The sequence below is a fragment of the Oncorhynchus mykiss genome, chromosome 2, assembly GCF_057628025.1.
Source record: "Oncorhynchus mykiss isolate SJ-2025 chromosome 2, ASM5762802v1, whole genome shotgun sequence".
Lineage (NCBI taxonomy): Eukaryota > Metazoa > Chordata > Actinopteri > Salmoniformes > Salmonidae > Oncorhynchus > Oncorhynchus mykiss.
Window position 1 is genome coordinate 27,615,042 of NC_143023.1, and position 24,414 is coordinate 27,639,455.

Genomic DNA, 24,414 nt, shown 5'->3' on the forward strand with positions numbered 1-24,414 from the left:
AACCGTGGAATGCATTGTGGATATTTCATAAGGTGTTATAAGTGCTTATAATGCATTATGAACAAGGTATTAATGGGAAGTGTTACCAAATGTCTCAATGCCGCACATAATGTATACAGCACACATCTTCATGCAGTACTGACTACATTAATTCAATATAATGTTACACAGCACTGTAAACTGCAGGAGAGACTGAATGTGAAAAATGGACTGACCTGAATGTATGTCAGATATTGGTCCACGTTGGTACACTTGGGAATGTTGTAGCCTTTGTAGAAATAGAAGTCAGGTCCAAACATGTTTTCACTGAACCAGACCTTGGCGAAGGTGTTGAGCAGACGCTTGTCATAGTCGTCTGTTACCCTACCGCCATACTGGATCTCCCCGATCATGTAGCGCACTGTATTCCAGGATACACCCTGGGGAGACGTCAGACTACCATCAACACAGGGACAGACACATCTTACATAGGAAGACAGGTAGCAGTACTAACAGTAGAAGTAAAGATAGAGCTTTACTTAGTTACAGCAGGAGCTTCTCGTCTCTGCACCTACCTTCTTGATGTCCATGTCGTCCAGGTGGTTCTGAACAAACTGCACGGTGGCGTTGAAGTCAGCCTGGTTGAACTCGTAGGGAATGTTCCAGCCCAGGGGGCCGTATTTACGCCTCTCCTGGACCGTAGAGTGGAGGAACACCACCCCATACAGCATGGGCCTCCACTGGACCATGTTACTGACATCCAGCAGGTCCTGGTTAATGCCTGGGGCAACAAACAAGAAGCTAGGGTTAGGATTAAGGCTAAGGTTGAACTGGGATGTGGACGTGAATCTAGGGTTAGGGTTGAACTGGGATGTGAATGTGAATCTAGGGTTAGGATTGAACTGGGATGTGGACGTGAATCTAGGGTTAGGATTAGGGCTAAGGTTGAACTGGGATGTGGACGTGAATCTACGGTTAGGGTTGAACTGGGATGTGTACGTGAATCTAGGGTTAGGGTTGAACTGGGATGTGGACGTGAATCTAGGGTTAGAGTTGAACTGGGATGTGGACGTGAATCTAGGGTTAGGGTTGAACTGGGATGTGCACGTGAATCTAGGGTTAGGGTTGAACTGGGATGTGGACGTGAATCTAGGGTTAGAGTTTAACTGGGATGTGGACGTGAATCTAGGGTTAGGGTTGAACTGGGATGTGTACGTGAATCTAGGGTTAGGGTTGAACTGGGATGTGTACGTGAATCTAGGGTTAGGGTTGAACTGGGATGTGTACGTGAATCTAGGGTTAGGGTTGAACTGGGATGTGTACGTGAATCTAGGGTTAGGGTTGAACTGGGATGTGGACGTGAATCTAGGGTTAGGGTTGAACTGGAATGTGGACGTGAATCTAGGGTTAGGGTTGAACTGGGATGTGGACGTGAATCTAGGGTTAGGGTTGAACTGGGATGTGTACGTGAATCTAGGGTTAGGGTTGAACTGGGATGTGGACATGATGCTGGGATTTGGGTTGTGGTTGAGGCTAGGGTTGAACCAGGATATGGACATGAAGCTAGGTTAAGTGTTAAGGGTAGGGTTGTGTTTGAGGCTAGGGTTGAACCAGGATATGGACATGAAGCTAGGTTAAGTGTTAAGGGTAGGGTTGTGGTTGAGGCTAGGGTTGAACCAGGATATGGACATGAAGCTAGGTTAAGTGTTAAGGGTAGGGTTGTGTTTGAGGCTAGGGTTGAACCAGGATATGGACATGAAGCTAGGTTAAGTGTTAAGGGTAGGGTTGTGGTTGAGGCTAGGGTTGAACCAGGATATGGACATGAAGCTAGGTTAAGTGTTAAGGGTAGGGTTGTGGTTGAGGCTAGGGTTGAATCAGGATATGGACATGAAGCTAGGTTAAGTGTTAAGGGTAGGGTTGTGGTTAAGGCTAGGGTTGAATCAGGATATGGACATGAAGCTAGGTTAAGTGTTAAGGGTAGGGTTGTGGTTGAGGCTAGGGTTGAACCATGATTTGGACATGAAGCTAGGTTAAGTGTTAAGGGTAGGGTTGTGGTTGAGGCTAGGGTTGAATCAGGATATGGACATGAAGCTAGGTTAAGTGTTAAGGGTAGGGTTGGGGTTTTAGGGTTAACCGGAAGAAACGGGGGTGAATGTGTGTGTTTGTGTAGGTGCGTACACATGCATGCATATGTATGTGTGAACCGTGGTGTGACCCACCTCCATAAGTCCTCTTCAGCCCTGCCTTCAGTCCCTGTGGAGGCTCATTAGTGAACTTGTTGGACATCTGCAGCAGTGTGATGGGGAAGTGTTTATGGACCTCTGTAGTAATCCACAGGCGGAAGGTCTCATGGACGGCATCTGTCTCTGTCACAGTATCCATCAGCTCATCCATGAAGTCCAGACCCAGGTGGCAGTTCTGGAGCAAGGCCCAGCCACCCTGTGTGTGCATTCGGGATAAAATACAAAATAATATAATACATAGTTAATTGTCCATATATCAATTAATAATGTGAGGGAGATGCATGTGGTGTTAGTCCATTTCATTTTGAATACAGTTTAATACAGTCTAAATCAATCACATCCATTTTCATTAACACCATGGTTCAATTTCAATTCATATTCCATCCCTATCGCTATTTTAATTCAAAATTTGATTACAAAAGAGATGACATGGACCACAATTCATGGCAGAACGCTGATTCCTAATAAGTCAGTTCTCGCTCCCTAGACTTCCTCGCAAAGCGCAATAGCCTGGGGACGAGGATAATTATATCGCTGTTAGGAGTCCAGTCAGTGTGTACTGTAATGCTGTGTTCAGGACTCACGTTGGCCATGGTCTGCTGGAGCAGCTTGCGTGCGTGGACTTCCTGTCCCTGGCCCATGGAGACATAGCGCGTCTCTATCTTCAGCCTCTTCCCCAGGATGATGATGGAGTCGGTGGGGTCTGAGCCCATGGACAGGAAGCAGATGAGCGGGGTCCGGGGGTCTGACTCCTCCCACGTCTTCTCTAGGTCCAGGATCCCTCCCTCTGCATACTTCTCCCCCATCGAGTCCATGATGTACTTACGGGCCTGGAGGATAACAGGTAAAGCATTAGTTAAAAAGTCACCTGCTATTAGATTCAAGAAATATGCAGTAGAATTACACTCTAAAACTCAGTCCAAAGCTTTGATGAAAATACCAACAAGCGTAGACATTTCATAAAGTATTATGTCTTGGATTGATTGATTGATTAATTACTTAATCATTCAATGAGAGTTACCGGTGTACCTGTGCGATGGTCCTGTCTGGGCACCAGGAGCGTATGAGCAGCAGGCGGTGGAAACAGTCCAGGTTCTGGTCATAGGCATTAGGGATCACCTCCTCCTCAGGGGTTTCCTTATCAAACCATGCCTTCCACTGCTTCTCATTACAACAGATCTGGATAGACACACACAGCTCAATACAATGACTAGTTCAATGCCATATGTGACAGAGCTCAGAGGAGTAAAAGGAGCACTGTAATCAGAGGAGCACTACAATGAGGGGTTTACCAGGGTGAGGGGGCCATGAAACAGACTTATTTAGGGGGCCATGAAACAGACTTATTGAGGGAGGGTATTTTAAGAGTGGGACAACATGAAGTAGCAGTGTAAGTAGGCACCGCATGGGGAACACACCTGATTAAGGATATTCGAGAACTGCCACAGTTTACTGAGCTCCACCAGATTGAGCCAAGTTATGTCTAAGATCCACTTGGCCGGCTTATGGGGGCAAGCCTTCAGATCCAGAGAGGCACCTCCTGCATAGGACAGACAGAGGATGTTCTTTCCAAGCCAATGGTCTGTGAGCAATAAACAACATTTTGCTATTCAACATTTCAGTAACTGTGGACTACAGATTGGTGGAATTAATTGGAGGACGGAGTTTGTTCCACACCTTTAATGAGGGTGAGGAACTCTGCGTGTTTCACGCGGTTACTCTGCATGTCGATCTTCAGCGTCAGCAGGAGGGTAAACAGGAATTTGTGCTCCTCATACAGACCCCTGGCTGCGTACTTGTGCACCTCAAAGGTCATGTGCTGAATGATGTTCGCTATTCGATTGCTGGTAATTTGACTTTTGGTTGATCTGTTCAGAAGGCATAGTGTGATGGTTATTATGTTAATATTAAAATATAACTGTTGCTATGGTTTCAGATATTATACTTGAAGAATCAGACAACTCCTACAACTACACAAAAGGTTATGCAAAACCACATATCCCCCAGTGTAACTTATCAATTCACTAATCATTCAATGTTTACATAAAATGACTGAACCACATCTGAGGACCAACAATTCAATTTAAATACATAAATACAAATATATGTTATTCAGTATGAGAAAAAGCGTATTACTACTGTACCTGGCCAGAGAAAGGTCAAAGATTCCCAAGAACTGTCGTAGTGACGTTTGGTACATGACGTTAACCATGGACATCTCAGTGATGAGGAAGTACAGGATGCTGCCTCTGGTGGCCACTGTAACAGCACAATAACACACAGGCTGACAGTGAGTGACAGACAACGCTCATTCTATATTATCATACATCCAGCTCAAACAAACTTGCCACTGGAAAAGTGTGAGGAACAGATTGCTCCTGAAGAACAGTCAACACAAGGTGGTTCGTGCCAGTTGCCATCCAGCAGAGCACTGTGATTGGTTAGTCAGCCAATCAATAAAGAGCCCAAAATGTTTTGATCCTTACCCTAAAACAAACCGGTACAGTACAACCCACCCAACTCACCAGGTCTGTACCGAGAATAACTCTACCCTAACCGCAGTACAACCTACTCACCAGGTCTGTACCGAGAATAACTCTACCCTAACCGCAGTACAACCAACTCACCAGGTCTGTACCGAGAATAACTCTACCCTAACCGCAGTACAACCAACTCACCAGGTCTGTACTCCTCTCTAGCGGTGTTGATCTGGATCTCGGTCTCGGCTGAGATCTGTAGTTTCTGTATGACGTCCTCGGCGGTGCGCTTGGTGTTGCCCAGGACGATGATGAGGCTCTCGTCATCCACCAGGGAACCCTGGGTAGAGGTCAGACGATACAGCAGGTTGTCCTCCAGCTCTTTCATCTTCCTCTTGTTGGCTGTTACATCTTCCAGCAGGTCTGTGCGCTCCTTCTCCAACTCCTAGATATAACAGGGATAGATAAGAGCACTGTTCAGACAATAATGTTCTTGTTGGTGTAGCCGATGCGAAATGGCTAGCTAGTTAGCAGTGGTGCGCGCTGGTAGCGTTTCAATCGGTGACGTCACTCGCTCTGAGACCCTGAAGTAGTGGTTCCCCTTGCTCTGCAAGGGCCGCAGCTTTTGTGGAGCGATGGGTAATGATGCTTCGAGGGTGACTGTTGTGTGTGCAGAGCGTCCCTGGTTCGTGCCCAAGTCGGGGCGAGGGGACGGACGTAAAGTCTATACTGTTACATTGGCAGTCACATCCTCCAGCAGGTCTGTACGCTCCTTCTCCAACAGGCAGAAACACCGGTCAGTCACAGTTCAGAACATGAGAATTCAGACCAACAGCAAGAGAAACAGGCACACCATTCAGACAGACACTGATTTTGAGGGTCATTTTTCAGGTCTTTTAACATTTCTCTGCATACAGACCTGGCTGGGTTCATGCTCTCTGTGTTCATTTGATTCAGTACATTTCAAAATGGGTGGTCACAGTCATTATGTACAGTTCTAATAAAGGCTCACTATTAAACAACTACAACAAAATGACCTTTTATTGATACATTCAAATGTTTTTGTCCATGATTTCATAAGCACGTGGTTGGACGTGGTTCCTGACCTGTTTCTCAGTGAGGATGACCCGTCCCAGCAGTTGGTCCTCCAGACCCCTCATGGTGACAGTGAAGTCTATGATGGAGGTGCGGGCGCTGATCTCTGGGGTGTACGCAGGGTTGGGGAGCTTAGTGGTCACATAAAGACGGAACCCCCTCATCACATCCACCTCCTTGTCTCCCACTTTCACCTGGTGCAGGAAGAGAGAAAGACAGTCATGAAGGGAGAAAGACAGTCATGAAGGGAGAAAGACAGTCACGAAGAGAGAAAGACAGTCATGAAGAGAAAAAGACAGTCATGAAGGGAGAAAGACAGTCATGAAGAGAGAAAGACAGTCATGAAGAGAGAAAGACAGTCATGACAGTCATGAAGAGAGAAAGACAGTCATGAAGAGAGAAAGACAGTCATGAAGGGAGAAAGACAGTCATGAAGGGAGAAAGACAGTCATGAAGGGAGAAAGACAGTCATGAATAGCCCCAGAGATAATAACCCCATAACGATAATGTGTTTCATTTGATAATGTGATGATTGATAATGTGGTTAGGATAATAGTACATACCTTATAAGTGGAGCCCGTCTTGATGAAGTTTTTCTCCAGTACGTTGTCAAGTGCAGGGTCCAGCTCCTCCCCTACGTCCTCGATCAGTAGGGGGCGCCCCAGAGACAGGCTGTCCTCCAGGTGGTTCCTGAAGTACTTGTGGTTCAGGGAGGTGATCTGGGAACCACAGAAACGTCTCATTACTGACACAGTAATACACATAGTTTTTTTACCAATAAGGAAGAGCTGACATATCCAAAGGTTAGTTAAGCCTAAGGCTAGTGTAACCGCTGTTCGGAAACATACTAAATCTATCGTCTGGACAATGGGAGGGCATAGTGATGGGAGAGAATAGTGTGAAAATGAATGCAGTCCAACCTGCAGCTCATTCCTGGATTCTTTCTTTTTTATCCAGATCTTGCCCTGGGTCTGAGGGTCTATGAGGAGAGGGAAGCGTGAGGCCTTGGTGATGATGATCCCGTTCTGGATGGATAGGTCATCGTTGGGCAGGCCCTGAAGGTTCCACTCGCTGACCGTAGGTGCGTCGATCAGCATCTCGGTCAGGTTGAGGTTGTTCCCGAACGGGATGTGTCTGGTCTTCATCTCCCTCTGCCAGTCGGTCAGGAGAAGGTTCCGGAACTCCTGGTTGAAGGGGCCGGAGTAGGACAGAAAGGCTGTGGCCAATAAGACGTCACCTGAGCCAAGAAGTAAGCACACATAGGTTGGTTCACGCCTTCACTACAGATAAAATACTAATACGCATTGAAAAATATGGTACAGAAGCAAACGGAGCATTGTTGGATCCTGTGTTTTACATTATAGCCATTACCATATATATGATTGAATATTATCTGCTGTTGGCTTGTGTGGATGTATGTATGTGTTATGCAACATAGCTGACTTGAAACATTGTTAAAAGCTTCAGGGCCATGGGCATTTCTCATGATGGAAAAATACAGAAGACAGGAACTGTGCAATGAGTTGGGGGGGGGGCACGTTCAGAGCGTGGGGTTGCAGAACAAGCGGTCTTTTGTTAGATAACAGGAGCCAGGTGCGAGATAACGGTATGGAGCATGAGCGCATGGATGTTCTTCACAGCAACATCTATCAACAGAGGCGCCAAGAGGCGGGGCACCCACCTGAGCGCCTGCAATAGGCTGAGCAAGTTTAAACCACGCCCAGCCTCTACTGTGATAGGCCAACAGACGGGTTGGAACTGTCTATCACAGTATAAAGAATACTGTTTACATACATCTTGTCAGTTCTCTGTTCTGCCCTGCGTGGTATTACAGTGAGCCCGTATATACGAAAGTTGCATTTGCCATTTATTACTTAGCTAATAAAAAATACATAGTATACAATCGGTGACTCATTGTTATATTTATCCTGATACCAGATTCGAATTTACGCAACTCTAACAGCATCTCCCCCAAAAAATAAGATGTTGAGAATTGTAGGCAATGGACAATAGGTCATACGAAGCTTTTGTGAAAGTTAGCCCTGTTATTTTAAAAAAGGCGGAGAAAAAAAGGGTTGAATGAACCCACCTACAAGGCGCTTGGTCTGGGCGGCAAACCCTTTGCTCTGCTCTGTCCAGCGCTCCTTCTCTCCAGCCAGACCACTGATGAGGCTAGAGGCCGTCTGCATCTTGTGTCTGCAGCGTTCAGCATCCTCCAACAGAGTCTGAGAGAGAGAGGCAGAGAGTATATTTGTATTTAGTTTTTCATCTAAGGCATTGAGATAAGAGGTGTTCAGTACCTGTTTCTCCATCATGGCCTTCTCATACTCTGCTTGGACCACATCCAGCTCTGCCTGCTTGTCATCCAGCTCTGCCTGGGCCGCCTGCAGGTCTATGTTGGCTATGGCCAGCCGGTTCTGCTGCACTGCCAGGTTAGCCTAAGAGGTAAGTACAGTATCAAATATTAACTGGACACTCAGGGACAACAAAATGTACTGGAAACAAGAAATCAATTAGCAAGTTTGTGGGACACATGTCAAAGGTTATCAGAGAGGCGGGTGGTGTTTCGGAACACCACCTGGGTTAGGCTCACCTTTAACGGGAGCACCTCCTTGTTGATGGAGAAGAAGGAGGCCATGGCTTTGGTCCAGGAGGCCAGACCAGCCACGTTTCCACACACACGCTTGGCCGTCTCCAGGGTGTAGTCTGGCATGTCGAAGTAGGGCAGCAGTAGCTCCACCATCTCCTCATTGATACTGTCTTTGGGGAATTGCTGTTAGAGAAAGACAACAGAGCTGGAGATCTCAAAGCGAGCTGCCATTGCATCACCACTGAAGTTGATTTCCTGGTCATATGTGCCTGTAGTGCAGTGTCTATAGTGTAGTATGTTACTGTAGAAATGCACAGTGTAGTAATATTACAGGATGCAGACATTGTACCTGCACACTGTACTACTTTATTTGCTTATCTAAGTAATATTACTTAGATGCTGGCCATCTGTTTCCTACCTGCAGACTGCCCAGGAAGTTCCCAGCAGTCATGAGTTTGAGGGACTCCTGCCAGGAGGGCATGGTGCAGTTCTTCTCCGGGTCGATCTTCACCGTGTTCACCCTCCTCTGGAACAGCAGCAGAACACAGTCCATGATCCTCATGATGAGGTGGGGAGGCCGACCCAGGGTCCGCACAGTGGCAATGTCCGACGGCTTGATGGTCTGATGAATACATGAGGAAGGAATACAACAACATGAGTAACTGAGGGAGCGTTCATTAAATCTTTTTTTGTTGTATTTAAAAACAAATTTAAAAAAAAAAACATTTTCTCCCCAATTTCGTGGTATCCAATTGTTGTAGTAGCTACTATCTTGTCTCATCGCTACAACTCTCACGTCAGGATTTCACAAGGCTCGGGAGAGACGAAGGTTGAAAGTCATGCGTCCTCCGATACACAACCCAACCAAGCCTCACTTCTTAACACAGCGACATCCAACCCAGAAGCCAGCCGCACCAATGTGTCGGAGGAAACACCGTGCACCTGGCAACCTTGGTTAGCGCGCACTGCGCCCGGCCCGCCACAGGAGTCGCTGGTGCGCGATGAGACAAGGATTTCCCTACCGGCCAAATCCTCCCTAAACCGGACGACGCTAGGCCAATTGTGCGTCGCCCCATGGACCTCCCGGTCGCGGCCAGTTACGACAGAGCCTGGGCGCAAACCCAGAGTCTCTGGTAGCACATGTCACCCGGGAGGCCCTCATTAAATATATTCACCTGAGAGAACTACCACATTGAGCCGAGGTGGGCAATCATTTCAGCTCGAGGGCCACGTCAGGATTTCACAATTCAGCAGAGGGCAATTTGCGGCATAGAAAAAGGGCAGTTATTTTAAAACATATAGGTCCATTATATTTTTTACATACTTTCTATATAGTTTGACATTCAAGAGTAGCCTGGAGTGTTTTTTAACCCAAGATAATCATAAAACATGTTTTTATTCCAACCTCCCCTGGGCGACTATGAATGGGCTCGTATGTTTCCCACCCCTGATGTTGAAGGACAAGACTTGGGTCAAATACATTTGTCAAAACTGATTCCGTTATTTTGGGGTACAATGGAACCAATGGAATTGTCTCAAAAGTGTAAACTCCAGCTTAACCAAATGCATCCATGGCCAGAGAGGGACACACTAAACACAATTGGAAATCTGAACTTGAAGCCATGCCTGGGTCTGATGCTTCTCAGAAGAACCCCCTTGTCACCCACTCACACCCCCCAGGCCCCTCCCATCCCCCCTCCCAACAGACCTGTAGTGCACCCTCAGCCTCCTCCAGGGCTGGCTTGGCAGCCTCCAGCTTCTCCTCAGCAAAGGCCTTGTCAGCAGAGATGCTGTTCACTATGGCCTGAGCTTTATCCTTGACCTTCTGGACCTCCACCTTGACCTTCTCTGCTGCCTGGGCCTTCACTGTCACCACCTTCAACACCTGAGACACAACAAACCATCACAAGAGAGACAGGAAGTGAGGTGCATCTTTCGCATAAAGCAAAAGTTAATATGCAATATGAAGAGTGTTGGTCCCATGTTTTATGACCTGAAATAAAATACAAATATATTTGATCATTTCTCTCAAATTTTGAGCACAAATGTTTAAATCTATGTTAGTGAGCATTTCTCCTTTGCCAAGTTAATCCATCCACCTGACATGTGTGGCATATCAAGAAGCTGATTAAACAGAATGATCAAACAGGTGCACCTTGTGCGGGGGACAATAAAAAGCTCTACTTTCCGTCTACCCAGACAAAGCACTAAATAAACTTCAGTTAGTGCTAAATACGGCTGCTAGAATCCTGACTAGAACCAAAAATGTTATCATATTACCCCATTGCTAGCCTCCCTACACTGGCTTCCTGGCAAGGGCTGATTTCAAGGTTTTACTGCTAACCTACAAAGCATTACATGGGCTTGCTTCTACCTATTTTTCCGATTTGGTCCTGCCGTACATACCTACACGTACGCTATGGCCACAAGACGCAGGCCTTCTAATTGTCCCTAGAATTTCTAAGCAAACAGCTGGAGGCAGGGCTTTCTCCTATAGAGCTCCATTTTTATGGAATGGTCTGCCTACCCATGTGAGAGACGCAGACTCGGTCTCAACCTTTAAGTCTTTATTGAAGACTCCTCTCTTCAGTAGGTCCTATGATTGAGTGCAGTCTGGCCCAGGAGTGTGAAGGTGAACGGAAAGGCACTGGAGCAACAAACCACCCTTGCTGTCTCTGCCTGGCTGGTTCCCCTCTCTCCACTGGGATTCTCTGCCTCTAACTCTAGTACAGGGGCTGAGTCACTGGCTTACTGGTGCTCTTCCATGCCGTCCCTAGGAGGGGTGCGTCACTTGAGTGAGTTGAGTCACTGACGTGGTCTTCCTGTCTGGGTTGGCGCCCCTTAATTGGGTTCTGCCGTGGCGGAGATCTTTGTGGGCTATAATCGGCTTGTCTCAGGATGGTAAGTTGGTGGTTGAAGATATCCCTCTAGTGGTGTGGGGGCTGTGCTTTGGCAAAGTGGGTGGGGTTATATCCTGCCTGTTTGGCCCTGTCCGGGGGTATCATCGGATGGGGCCACAGTGTCTCCTGACCCCTCCTGTCTCAGCCTCCAGTATTTATGCTGCAGTAGTTTATGTGTCGTGGGGCTAGGGTTAGTCTGTAGCTGGAGTATTTCTCCTGTCTTATCCGGTATCCTGTGTGAATGTAAGTTCTCTCTCTCTCTCTCTCTCTCTAAAATGTGCAGTTTCGTCATACAACACAATGCCACCGATGTTTTGAGGGAGTGTCCAATTGGCATGCTGACTGCAGGAATGTCCACCAGAGCTGATGCCAGAGAATTGAATGTTAATTTCGCTACATAAGCTGCCTTTTAGAAAATTAGTCAGTACGTCCAACCGGCTTCACAATCTTAACCACACCAGCCCAGGACCTCCACATCCAGCTTCTTCACCTGTGGGATGTCTAAGGGGGTGGGATGGGGGTGTTGTCTGTAATAAAGCCCTTTTGTTGGAAAAAACTGATTTGACTGGGTCTGGCTCCCAGTGGGTGGGTCTGGCTCCCAGTGGGTGGGTCTGGCTCCCAGTGGGTGGGTCTGACTCCCAGTGGGTGGGTCTGGCTCCCAGTGGGTGGGCCTGGCGACCAATGTCCTCCAAATGGACTCCTTTCCTTATATGAACTGTAGCTTAGTAAAACCTTTGAATGTTGCGTATACATTTTTGTTCAGTGTATGTACACTTCAAAGTTCTGGTATTGGTATTTGGTAAGTCTGTTGCTGGGAAACAAGAGATAGAGGAGTAGCATACACCAAACATACACACACACACACCATGTCTGCCTTCTCGTTGGCGATCTGCAGCTCCTTCTCCTTGACCTCCAGCTCATTGCTGAGTAATGCTATAGACACAGAGGCCTCCTTCAGCTTCTGAAGACCTGTGTTCATTCTGATGGGGAAACAGAATGGGATCAGCAATCATTGTATTATACAAGTATACCAGGTAAGTTCGGTCTAATCTTTCTTGAACACATATTAATGAGTAAAATAATGACTAAAAGGCAGAATAGTAAGAGAGTGATATAGCACAGTGTACACCATATATTGGCATATAGAATACTATATAATACTAGTATTATATTAAATCATGTGATAGACCCACAGCATTACGATGCTGTGAAAAACATCTACAATTTCTTTCGACCATGGTGTACTGTGAAGCCGCATGTTCCACATAGGAACGAAGAGCATTAAGAGAGTACTGTAATTACCTGTGTGCCAGCGTCTGCACCTCAGAGTGCTTCTCCTTGTAGATGGTCTTGTATCCCTGGATGAAGGAGAGGTAGGACTTGGGAGTGACGTGCGTGGCGCGGCGGTACCTCTGGAAGTAATCCACACACTTCTCTGCCACGCCGTCCTGGAAGGAGCCCATACACTGCACCACCTCCCCCTTCACCACAGTCGAACAGTCGATGTCATAGGTGGACAGGAAGTGCTCTGACACTGGAGAGTAAACAGATTAATAGTGATTTGCTTCAATCTCCAAAGTGTGCAGTATACATTTATACTGTATGTGCGGATACAGAGACGAAAACACATGCTTACCCACAAATGGACACCAGCGGACACACACATACACACCTGCGATCAGAGCATCTTTGGGCCAGCGGCTGAACCAGTCCATGGTGCAGCCGGAGATGAGGGCAGGGAACTTCAGGGCTCTGTTCCGGAACTTTTCCCCAACAGGAGAGAAGCAGAGAACCACGTGTAGGTTCTGTCTGACCCTGCTCATAAAGTAGTCATGGAGAATGTCATTGGTCGGTGGTCGCCGAGGAAACTCTCTTTTCATGACTGGTATGAGGTCACTGATGATCTCGTCAATTTCGTCTCGAGCAAACAAGTTTGACACCTGAGAAATCAGCACAATATATAACAACAGTTATCCAAGTTATAATGGAGTGCAATATTTGTTTCTCAAACACAGATTGACACAACTTGAAAATTCTCTGTTTTACGTGTGTTCATGTGATCAATGTGCTGACCTCCCCAGATGATAACACATTATTCATGTACTCCAGGAAAGACTCGTCCTTGATCTCGTTATCAGTGAAGATGAAGCTGATGCCTTTTCCCTGCTGGCCTGCTGTCCTGTACAGACCCTTCAGATCCTCCATCAGGTTAGCAGTGTTGTACGAACTGAGGACAGAACACAGGGATGTTACAGGTCATAGCGAAGGTGTGAAAATAGATATTTTTCACAATGAGTATTTCCTCCACTCCTCCAATGCGTTTCGAGAAGGAGGCGAGGATAGGGGACGTGAGGAATCGAGGAAAGACAAATTGGCAGAGAGTTACTGTGCACTTGCAGTAATGCAAGCAAAGCTACCATCTACGGGAGGACAACAGAACTGCATGACCACGTTCAATACATTATAAACGCCTGTTACAGTTACAAAGGGACTGTATGAGACCGTGTGTCTGTTCCAATAACCTTCCTAGCAAACTACTTAGTATGAAGTAGGAAGTATGTAGTAAAGACATTGGAGGGTGTGTCTGTACCGTGTTAGTGTGATCTGAAAGGTCTTGTATCCGGCGATGAAGGAAGCCAGTTTAGTCAGGCTCTGCTTGCCTGATCCCCCCACTCCTACCAGAAGGGCATTCCCTCTGGGGGTGCGGATGATCCTGGAGATCTACAGAAAGACATGGGGCGCCAGGGTAGCCTAGTGGTTAGAGCGTTGGACTAGTACCCGGGAAGGTTGCAAGTTCAAATCCCCGAGCTGACAAGGTACAAATCAGTTAACCCACTGTTCCTAGACCGTCATTGAAAATAAGAATTTGTTCTTAACTGACTTGCCTAGTTAAATTTTAAAAAAGATAGAGGGAGCGATACCTTCCTTTTCTGTTCTTATATCAAGATATTTGATGTGTACACTCAGTGGTGACTGACTTTAAGATAGCCTTTGAAACGCTTCCAATGTGAATGTTTAGTAATACTTTTTATGAAGACCCTCTTTGTAATGTGATATAAGCATGTTTATAATACCTTATGATCTATACACAATGCACTATAAGGCATGACAAAGGTGGTAATAATTGCTCATAAACACCTATAGGTGAACATAATGACAGTTTCCCTCTACCTTGACAAGGTGTATCATAGCATCTCTGAAGAACACCATGTCCATGCCAGCTCCTCTGATGCTCTCGTTGTACTGGCCAAGGAACATGTTGAGCCTGTCCATCAGGCTCTCAAGCGACTCGATGGGCTCGTACACCTTGGGCATCTCAAAGTCTGTATCCTCTGGCTCCTCACCTGGTGGAAAAAATGAGAGTCATTGTCTATGCCAGATTATTCATTCAAATGATCCAACTCTCTGCTAATGTAGCACGCAGCTAGTTTTTCTTGGTTTGGCAATATTGAAGCACTTTGAATTTAAATAAAACATTTATTTTCTATGTATTATTGTATATACTCATGTAATATCATTATAATATAATTACTGTATTTATTCACATAACCTGCAATTCAGCTTTAAACTGCAGTGTCTACAACATAATAATACAGCTAAACACACCATCTTAGAATGTACTGTTTGAATCCTTAGTACAAGGTAGAAAAATACAGCACATATTTAATATAGACAATATGGGTTCAGAAACTGTAAATGCAGGATCATGGGATAGATACAGTGTATGTATGTGAAGGGGCTATACAGTATCTGGTGCTCTGGCTATACCTGTAGCTTCAGGAGCATCTCTTAGGAAGTCAACAAAGTAGCCGTCTACTCCGAAGTCGACCACAGCCCTCTCTTCCTCTCCTAGCTCCACCTCTACTAGCTTGGCCAGGGCCCTGTCGAACCAGGCTACATCTTCTGGCATGGTGAACCGGTCCGCGATCACACGCTTACACTCATGCTTCCACAGCTGAAGCAACATCTACAGCATACAGGGTCCAAATAAAACAAACGTTATCTCATGGAAATGTTAACTCTACATTCACAGAACGACTGCTGATTAAATGTCTAGAATCTTACTGTAGGACAGAAGTTCATTCAGACCTTTGGATCCAGTGAGAAACCTTTTGATATGTATTCCTCTAGTTGTATTGGATTGACTGATTGATTTTTTTATGTTCATGTATTTCAAGAGGAAATTCAGTCACACTTTATTTGAATAGTCCGGATAGTCCATCTGTAGAGCATGTCATTCTATCAACAAACCATCTGTTGATAAGCAGCTGCTTGCTAAGGTTACAGTAAGGGTTAGGTTTAGAATAAGGGTTAGGGTAAGGGTTAGGTTTAGAATAAGGGTTAGGGTAAGGGTTAAGTTTAGAATAAGGGTTAGGGTAAGGGTTAGGTTTAGAATAAGGGTTAGGGTAAGGGTTAAGTTTAGGGTTAGGGTAAGGTTTAGAATAAGGGTTAGGGTAAGGGTTAAGTTTAGGGTTAGAATAAGGGTTAGGTTTAGAATAAGGGTTAGGGTAAGGATTAGGTTTAGAATAAGGGTTAGGGTAAGGGTTAAGTTTAGAATAAGGGCTAGGGTAAGGGTTAAGTTTAGAATAAGGGTTAGGGTAAGGGTTAAGTTTAGAATAAGGGTTAGGGTAAGGGTTAAGTTTAGAATAAGGGTTAGGGTAAGGGTTAAGTTTAGAATAAGGGTTAGGGTAAGGGTTAAGTTTAGAATAAGGGTTAGGGTAAGGGTTAAGTTTAGAATAAGGGTTAGGGTAAGGGTTAAGTTTAGAATAAGGGTTAGGGTAAGGGTTAAGTTTAGAATAAGGGTTAGGGTAAGGGTTAAGTTTAGAATAAGGGTTAGGGTAAGGGTTAAGTTTAGAATAAGGGTTAGGGTAAGGGTTAAGTTTAGAATAAGGGTTACAGTAAAGGTTAAGTTTAGAATAAGGGTTAGGGTAAGGGTTAAGTTTAGAATAAGGGTTAGGGTAAGGGTTAAGTTTAGAATAAGGGTTACAGTAAGGGTTAGGGTAAGGGTTAAGTTTAGAATAAGGGTTAGGGTAAGGGTTAAGTTTAGAATAAGGGTTAGGGTAAGGGTTAAGTTTAGAATAAGGGTTAGGGTAAGGGTTAAGTTTAGAATAAGGGTTAGGGTAAGGGTTAAGTTTAGGGTTAGTTGATAGTCTGTAGCGCATCTACAGATGGACTATCCAAATAAAGTGTCACCGCAAATTCTCTTTAGAAGTTTTAATGGACTCACAGTGAGAGAGTTGACCAACTCAGCGGTTGGGTTGAGCATGCCCTGCCAGACTCTGGACAAGTCTCTGAGGTTGAAGATGTAGTGGAACTTGGCCGGAGTGGGCAGCATCTTGACCTTGGTCATTTGCCACAGCCGACGGGTCAGCGGCACCAGCTTGGCCACAGTTCCACGCACCTCTTCTGTGAAGCCTCGCCAGGCACAGTAGTGCCCTGTCCCAATGACTCCTGGTCAGGGAAATAAATGAGGTGAGGGGAAAAGGGGTTGACGACATGAAGGTGGGCGAAGCATTGAGGTAAATAAGTTAAAGAAAATAGTGTTTTTATTGAGATATATATATATATATATATATAATGGTGTAATTATATATGTATATATAGATATCTAATAGAGTCAAAATGAAAACAAGCCCAGTGTCAATGGATGAGAAGTAGTATTGGTAACTCAAATTACAGGGTATTCATACATTTTCTTTTTTAAATATGCTAGAGGGGGAGAGGGAAACTCACACTGATCAAGAAGATAAACCACAGAGTCTCCACACAGATGCAATTCCAGAGTTTTTAAAGGAGCCAAACCCACCAAATATCTTGTCGATGGATGTGTTGGAGGGCAGAGTGCAGTTGAAGATGGAGAACTGCCTCTTCAGTCTCTGTGGGATGTCGTTGCGGCCTCCCCCTGGGTGGATCATCGCTGCCAGGAACTGGATGTCCACTATATTGGTGAACTCCCCCGGCTTCTCCAGATTGAAGAACCCGTTCTGTTCCATCAGCTGGCGGACTATCTCATTGGTGACCTAAAACGGGGTGAGTCAAATTAGGTAAAAAGGCAGAATAAGCTGTACACTCTCGGATTGCAATTTCATATGGTAAGGTTTTCCAGGCTAACAAATGGGAAAATTATAATTTTGGGGCTTTCGCTATGGTGATTTAACGAGTGCTGAGTATGAGTCCGACCTGATCTCCCCATTCGTTGATGACTGGCATGTTGATGTCGTCCACAAAGACAGACATCTTCTTCCCTGCAGGAGCGCCGTAGGTGGTGCCCACCCGCTTGTCCACAAAGCTTTCCACAGTCCGCTGGAAAGAAAGAAAGATTGGGTTGAGTGTTTCGTCTTTACAGACAGTGAATTAAAGGAACAAAACACACATTTGAAGTAATGTTACTGTAAATAAATGTTGCATAGACCTGAAGTAGTAGATAAACTTTCTGACAAGTGACTGGAAAACATTTTCATTCATTCACAACTGATCTTAGAAAGTCCTACCCATCTAAAAGTTGAAAAGTTAGAGGAAAGAGCAGGAAGTGTGTGGTGTTGTTTTGGAGGTGTAATACCTGGAACATGAGTGGAGTTGTGGCGGAGGAGAAGTTGAGACTCTTGGCCATGTGAGTTTCGGGGTCGTACTTTGACATGTATCCCTTGATGATGACGGTCTTGGCTGTGCCTTGCTCTCCGATCAACAACACAGCCTGCGACAAAACGAGGAAGGGATTACTCTTGAGGATCTGACCAAGATCACATGGCTAGGGGGTAATTTATCCTCCACATACAAGCCAAATTAACAATACGTGTCCACTCAGACAAGGATTGCTGATATAGGATCATTTTAGATTATAATAAGAATATACAGTAAATTCGGAAAGTATTCAGACCCCTTCACTTGTTACACATTTTGTTACGTTACAGTCTTATTCTAAAATGGACCAAATACCCCATAAAAACAAAGCAAAACAGTTTTTTTTTGTGTGCAAATTTATTAAAAATGAAAACTGAAATATAAAATGTACATAAGTATTCAGACTCTTTACTCAGTACTTTGTTGAAGCACCTTTGGCAGCGATTACAGTCTTTTTGGGTATGACGCTACAAGCTTGGCACATCTGTATTTGGGTAGTTTCCCATTCTTCTCCGTGGATCCTCTCAAGCTCGATCCTGACTGGTCTCCCAGTCCCTGCCGGTGAAAAACATCCCAACAGCATGATGCTGCAAGCACCATGCATCACCGTAGAGATGGTGCCAGAGGTCAATCTTGGTTTTATCAGACCAGAAATCTTTTTCTCATGTTCTGAGAGTCCTTTAGATGCCTTTTGGCAAACTCCAAGCGGGCTGTCATGTGCCTTTTACTGAAGAGTGGCTTCCGTCTGGCCACTCTACCATAAAGGCCTGCCTGACTGGTGGAGTGCTGCAGAGATGGTTGTCCTTCTGGAAGATTCTCCCATCTCCACAGAGGAACTCTGGAGCTCTGTCAGTGACCATCGGGTTCTTGGTCACCTCCCTGACCAAGGGCCTTCTCCCCTGATTCCTCAGTTTGGCCGGGTGGCCAGCTCTTGGAAGCTCTTTTCCATTTAAGAATGATGGAGGACTCTGTGTTCTTGGGGACCTTCAATGCATTTTTTGGTACCCTTCCCCAGACCTGTGCCTTGACACAATCCTGTCTCTGAGCTCTACGGACAATTCCTTCGACCTCATGGCTTGGTTTTTGCGGGACCTTATATAAACAGATGTTTGCCTTTCCAAATCATGTCCAATCAATTTAATTTACCACAGGTGGACTCCAATCAACTTGTAGAAAAATCTCAAGGATGATGAATGGAAAAGATGCACTTGAGCTCAATTTTGAGTCTCATAGCAAAAGGTCTGAATACTTATGTAAATAAGGTATTTCTGTTTTATTGTTTTAATACGTTGGTAAAAAAAATCTAAAAACATATTTTGGCTTTGTCATTATGGGGTATTGTGTGTAGATTGATGAGGAAAACATTAAATGTAATACATTTTAGAATAAGGCTGTAACGTAACAAAATGTGGAAAAAGGTAAGGGGTCTGAATACTTTCTGAATGCACTGTATATACACTACATTACCAAAAGTATGTGGACACCTGCTCATTGAACATTTCATTCCAAAACCATTGGCATTAATATGGAGTTGGTCCCCCTTTGCTGCTATAACAGCCTACACTCTTCTGGGAAGGCTTTCCACTAGATGTTGGAACATTACTGCAGTGACTTCAGCTACAAGAGCATTAGTGATTTTGGGCGATTTGGCCTGGCATTCCAATTCATCCCGAAGGTGATCGATGGGGTTGAGGTCAGGACTCCATGTAGCCCAGTCAAGTTCAACACCGATCTCAACAAACCATTTCTGTATGGTTGCTTTGTGCACGAGGGCATTGTCATGCTGAAACAGGAAAGAGCCTTCCCCAAACTTTTGCCACAAAGTTGGAAGCACAGAATTGTCTAGAATGTCATTGTATGCTGTAGCGTTTTCTCTTCACTGGAACTAAGGGGCTGAGCACGAACCATGAAAAACAGCCTCAGACCATAATTCCTCCTCCACCAAACTTTACAGTCGGCCAAACCCGGATTAGTGTCCGTCCACTGGCGGCGAGCTTTACACCACTCCAGCCGATGCTTGTCTTGTGTTTGGCTGCTCGGCCTTGGAATACCATTTCATGAAGTTCCCGACGAACAGTTATTGTGCTGACATTGCTTCCAGAGGCAGTTTGGAACTCGGTAGTGAGTGTTGCAACAGAGGACAGACGATCTTTACGAGCTACACGCTTCAACACGCGGAGGTCCAGTTCTGTGAGCTTGTGGGGCCTACCACTTTGTGGCTGAGCCGTTGTTGCTCCATGACGTTCCCACTTCACAATAACAGCACTTACAGTTGACCAGGGCAGAAATTTGATGAACTGACTTGTTGGAAAGGTGGCATGCTATGGCGGTGCCACGTTGAAGTGTCACTGAGCTCTGCCGTAAGGCCATTTTACTACCAATGTTTGTCTATGGAGATTTCATGGATGTGTGCTCAATTTTATAGACCTGTCAACAATGGGTGTGGCTGAAATTTGAAGGTGTGTCCACATACTTTTTTACATATAGTGTACAAAGGGGACTTGATCCTAGATCAGCACTACTACTCCTTTGTGAATATGGACACCCACCTTGCCCTGTTTGGCGATGGTCTGGATGAGGAAGTCAGTGCGGACATTGTCTACGTTGGGGACCAGGATGGATCCGTACTCTGGGGTGAGGTCTGACGGGTAGATGTACTCCTCTACCCGTGTGTTCCAGTGGACCCACTGACCTGCACACACAGGAGGACATACAAGAATAAGTCATTGAAAAACAAATAATACGAGCATCATGAACACCATCCATGTCTTCAGATGGAATTTTCACCATCCATGATGTCTTCAGATGGAATTTTCACCATCCATGATGTCTTCAGATGGAATTTTCACCATCCATGATGTCTTCAGATGGAATTTTCACCATCCATGATGTCTTCAGATGGAATTTTCACCATCCATAATGTCTTCAGATGGAATTTTCACCATCCATGATGTCTTCAGATGGAATTTTCACCATCCATGATGTCTTCAGATGGAATTTTCACCATCCATGATGTCTTCAGATGGAATTTTCACCATCCATGATGTCTTCAGATGGAATTTTCACCATCCATGATGTCTTCAGATGGAATTTTCACCATCCATAATGTCTTCAGATGGAATTTTCACCATCCATGATGTCTTCAGATGGAATTTTCACCATCCATGATGTCTTCAGATGGAATTTTCACCATCCATGATGTCTTCAGATGGAATTTTCACCATCCATGATGTCTTCAGATGGAAATACTTTAGTTCAGTTGTAAAGAATGACTGTCAAATAGATAAATTACCCTTATTCTGTTCAAAAAGGACAACATTTTTCTGATGATAATACCCACCGGAGGGTGAACATATCATGAAAGACTGGTAGCAAGCAGGACTAAGGTAACACCAACATCAGCTGTGCAGGTGAATTTAACGCATAGTGATGGTTTAATGAGAGATCTCTCATCTCTTAATGAGGTGATATTTATAATTGAGCAAGAGCACTGTGAAAGACCAATATGATCTTATGATCTACACTGAACAAAAACAAACACAAGATGCAACAATTTCAAAGATTTTCCTGAGTTGCAGTTCATATAAGGAAATCAGTAATTTGAAATAGATTAATGAACTAATCTATGGATTTCACATGACTGGGAATACAGATATACATATGTTGGTGACAGATATCTTAAAAGAAAAAGGAGGGGTGTGGATCAGAAAACCAGTCCGTATCTGGTGTGAGCAGATGCTGGGCGACATATCTCATTCGCATAGAGTCGATCAGGCTGTCGATTGTGGCCTGTGGAATGTTGTCCCACTCATTTTCAATTGCTGTGCAAAGTTGCTGGATATTGGCAGGATCTGGAACACGCTGCTGTACACATTGATCCAGAGCATCCCAAACGTGCTCAATGGTTGACATTGTGAGTATGCAGGCCATGGAAGAACTGGGACATTTTTCCCTTTCAAGGAATTGTGTACAGATCCTTGCGACATGGGGCCGTGCATTATCATGCGGAAACATGAGGTGATGGCGGCGGATGAATGGCACGACAATGGGCCTCAGGATATCGTCACAGTATCTCTGTGGATTCAAATTGTCATTGATAAAATGCAATTGTGTTCATTGTCCGTAGCTTATGCCTGTCCATACTATAAGCCCACCGCCACAATGGGGCACTCTGTTCACAACGTTGACATCAGCAAACCGCTCGCCCACACGACGCCATCTGCCCGGTACAGTTGAAACCGGGATTCATCAGTGAAGAGCACACTTCTCCAGCATACCAGTGGCCACCGAAGGAGAGCATTTGAAGTCGGTTACGACGCCGAACTTCAGTCATGTCAAGACCCTGGTGAGGACGGCGAGCACACAGATGAGCTTCCCTGAGACAATTACTGACAGTTTGTGCAGAAATTCTTCATCAGCTGTCACAGTGGCTGGTCTCAGACGATCCCGCAGGTGAAGAAGCCGGATGAGGAGGTCCTGGGCTGACGTGGTTACACGTGGTATGCGGTTGCGAGGCCGGTTGGACGTACTGCCAAATTCTCGAAAATGACATTATGGTACAGTATGGTATGAACATTAAATTCTCAAGCAACAGCTCTGAAATTCCTGCAGTCATCATGCCAATTCCACGCTCCCTCAAAACTTGAGACATCGGTGGCATTGTGTTGTGTGATAAAACTGTACATTTTAGAGTGGCCTTTTATTGTCCACAGCACAAGGTGCACCTGTGTAAGGATCGTGCTGTTAAATCATATTCTTGATATGCCACACCTGTCAGGTGGATGGATTATCTTGCCAAAGGAGAAATGCTCCCTAACAGACATGTAAACTTAAGCTTTTTGTGCATATGGAACATTTTTGGGATCTTTTATTTCAGCTCATGAAACACTTTACATGTTGTGTTCATTTTTTTGTTCACTGTGTCTTCCATAACAGTAAAAAGAGGACTGAGTGTGTGTTGAGTTTTTGGAGTCTGTCTACTGAACATGAACCCCTCACCGCCTGTAGTGACGTGGTAGTCGAACATGGTGTCCTCGCTGTCTGATGGTATGTCTGGGAGGTCCAGATGGATGTTGTCGTTGCCACGGAGCCAGCTCTCCATCTTCCTCCTGTCTTCCAGCTCCAGTAAAGCTCCGATGCTCCACATGAGAGCAAACACATAGAGACGCTCCACATGCTGCCTGGACACCTCCCCACACTGCTCCTGGAAGACAACAACAGTCACTATCAACACAACATACTGTACCAAAACCCTTCTACATCATTAGATCTACTATATTTCCTACTTGGTACTCAAATTAATCAGTCACCTATAGTAAAGGGAAATGGAAATCCACCCTCACATAGATGCAGAGAGAGATGCATGAGTCCAGAGAGTTACAGTCCAACAGTAATTGAAAAGAGTGCTTAAGGAAACACAATGACAGGATTAATGAAATCAGTTAGGCATTAGAACATTCCAATTTGTCTCTATGAGGAATGTGGGGCAATTCACTCCAACAGTATTCATAGAGCTCAGTGATGTACGGATATTATCCCCCTTCTGCAGGGTTTTTAATATGGTTGGAATATGGAGGTTTCCGGGTGTCTACCTTGGCGGGGATGAGGCCCTGCAGCATGTTGATGCTCTGCATGATGACGAAGGCCTCCAGCATGTCGATCTTGCACTCCAGACAGCGAACAGTGAACCGGTAGAGCTCTGGGAAGGAAGAGGAGAACAGCTCTCTCAGCACCTCTCCCTCCTGACGGGAACGCTTCTTCAGCCAGCCCTGCATGGGGACAAAACACACATGTATACATGTAGACAAAGATACACACATACACAAATATACACACACACAAACAAAGATATACACAAATATACACACACACACACACAGACAAAGATATACACAAATATACACACATACACAGACAAAGATACACACATACACAAATATACACACACAAAGATATACACAAATATACACACATACACACACACAGACAAAGATATACACAAATATACACACACAGACAAATATTCACAGACAAAGATACACACATAGACAAAGATACACACACAGACAAAGATACACACACAGACAAAGATACACACATGCACACATATACACATAGACAAAGATACATACACAGACAAAGATACACACATACACAAATATACACACACAGACAAAGATATCCCTCAACATAACCAAGACTAAGGAGATGATTGTGGACTACAGGAAAAGGAGGACCGAGCACGCCCCCATTCTCATCGACGGGGCTGTAGTGGAGCAGGTTGAGAGTTTCAAGTTCCTTGGTGTCCACATCACCAACAAACTAGAATGGTCCAAACACACCAAGATGGTCGTGAAGAGGGCACGACAATGCCTATTCCCCCTCAGGAAACTAAAAAGATTTGGCATGGGTCCTGAGATCCTCAAAAGGTTCTACAGCTGCAACATACCAGCATCACTGCCTGGTATGGCAATTGCTCGGCCTCCGACCGCAAGGCACTACAGAGGGTA

At 45.1% G+C, this 24,414-nt stretch overlaps 1 protein-coding gene across 1 annotated transcript in view; it reads right to left on the minus strand.

The window, feature by feature from the left end:
• LOC110534614 (dynein axonemal heavy chain 5-like) overlaps window positions 1-24,414 on the minus strand; it is a 55,708-nt gene that overhangs the window by 2,159 nt on the left and 29,135 nt on the right. Inside the window, exons 39-69 of the mRNA XM_090214993.1 lie at window positions 23,497-23,673; window positions 22,904-23,108; window positions 20,455-20,597; window positions 17,844-17,978; window positions 17,465-17,587; window positions 17,091-17,304; window positions 16,512-16,735; window positions 15,053-15,251; window positions 14,456-14,628; window positions 13,875-14,005; window positions 13,358-13,511; window positions 12,957-13,224; window positions 12,587-12,818; window positions 12,150-12,264; window positions 10,093-10,269; window positions 8,803-9,006; window positions 8,388-8,567; window positions 8,095-8,232; window positions 7,884-8,019; window positions 6,715-7,031; window positions 6,358-6,513; window positions 5,806-5,988; window positions 4,901-5,144; window positions 4,367-4,481; window positions 3,900-4,090; window positions 3,641-3,762; window positions 3,252-3,401; window positions 2,807-3,052; window positions 2,199-2,418; window positions 555-760; window positions 216-419 (exon numbers count right to left, since the gene is read on the minus strand). Coding sequence (XP_090071119.1) covers window positions 216-419; window positions 555-760; window positions 2,199-2,418; window positions 2,807-3,052; window positions 3,252-3,401; window positions 3,641-3,762; window positions 3,900-4,090; window positions 4,367-4,481; window positions 4,901-5,144; window positions 5,806-5,988; window positions 6,358-6,513; window positions 6,715-7,031; window positions 7,884-8,019; window positions 8,095-8,232; window positions 8,388-8,567; window positions 8,803-9,006; window positions 10,093-10,269; window positions 12,150-12,264; window positions 12,587-12,818; window positions 12,957-13,224; window positions 13,358-13,511; window positions 13,875-14,005; window positions 14,456-14,628; window positions 15,053-15,251; window positions 16,512-16,735; window positions 17,091-17,304; window positions 17,465-17,587; window positions 17,844-17,978; window positions 20,455-20,597; window positions 22,904-23,108; window positions 23,497-23,673 — 5,682 coding nt within the window. The remainder of the gene's footprint in view (window positions 1-215; window positions 420-554; window positions 761-2,198; window positions 2,419-2,806; window positions 3,053-3,251; window positions 3,402-3,640; window positions 3,763-3,899; window positions 4,091-4,366; window positions 4,482-4,900; window positions 5,145-5,805; window positions 5,989-6,357; window positions 6,514-6,714; window positions 7,032-7,883; window positions 8,020-8,094; window positions 8,233-8,387; window positions 8,568-8,802; window positions 9,007-10,092; window positions 10,270-12,149; window positions 12,265-12,586; window positions 12,819-12,956; window positions 13,225-13,357; window positions 13,512-13,874; window positions 14,006-14,455; window positions 14,629-15,052; window positions 15,252-16,511; window positions 16,736-17,090; window positions 17,305-17,464; window positions 17,588-17,843; window positions 17,979-20,454; window positions 20,598-22,903; window positions 23,109-23,496; window positions 23,674-24,414) is intronic.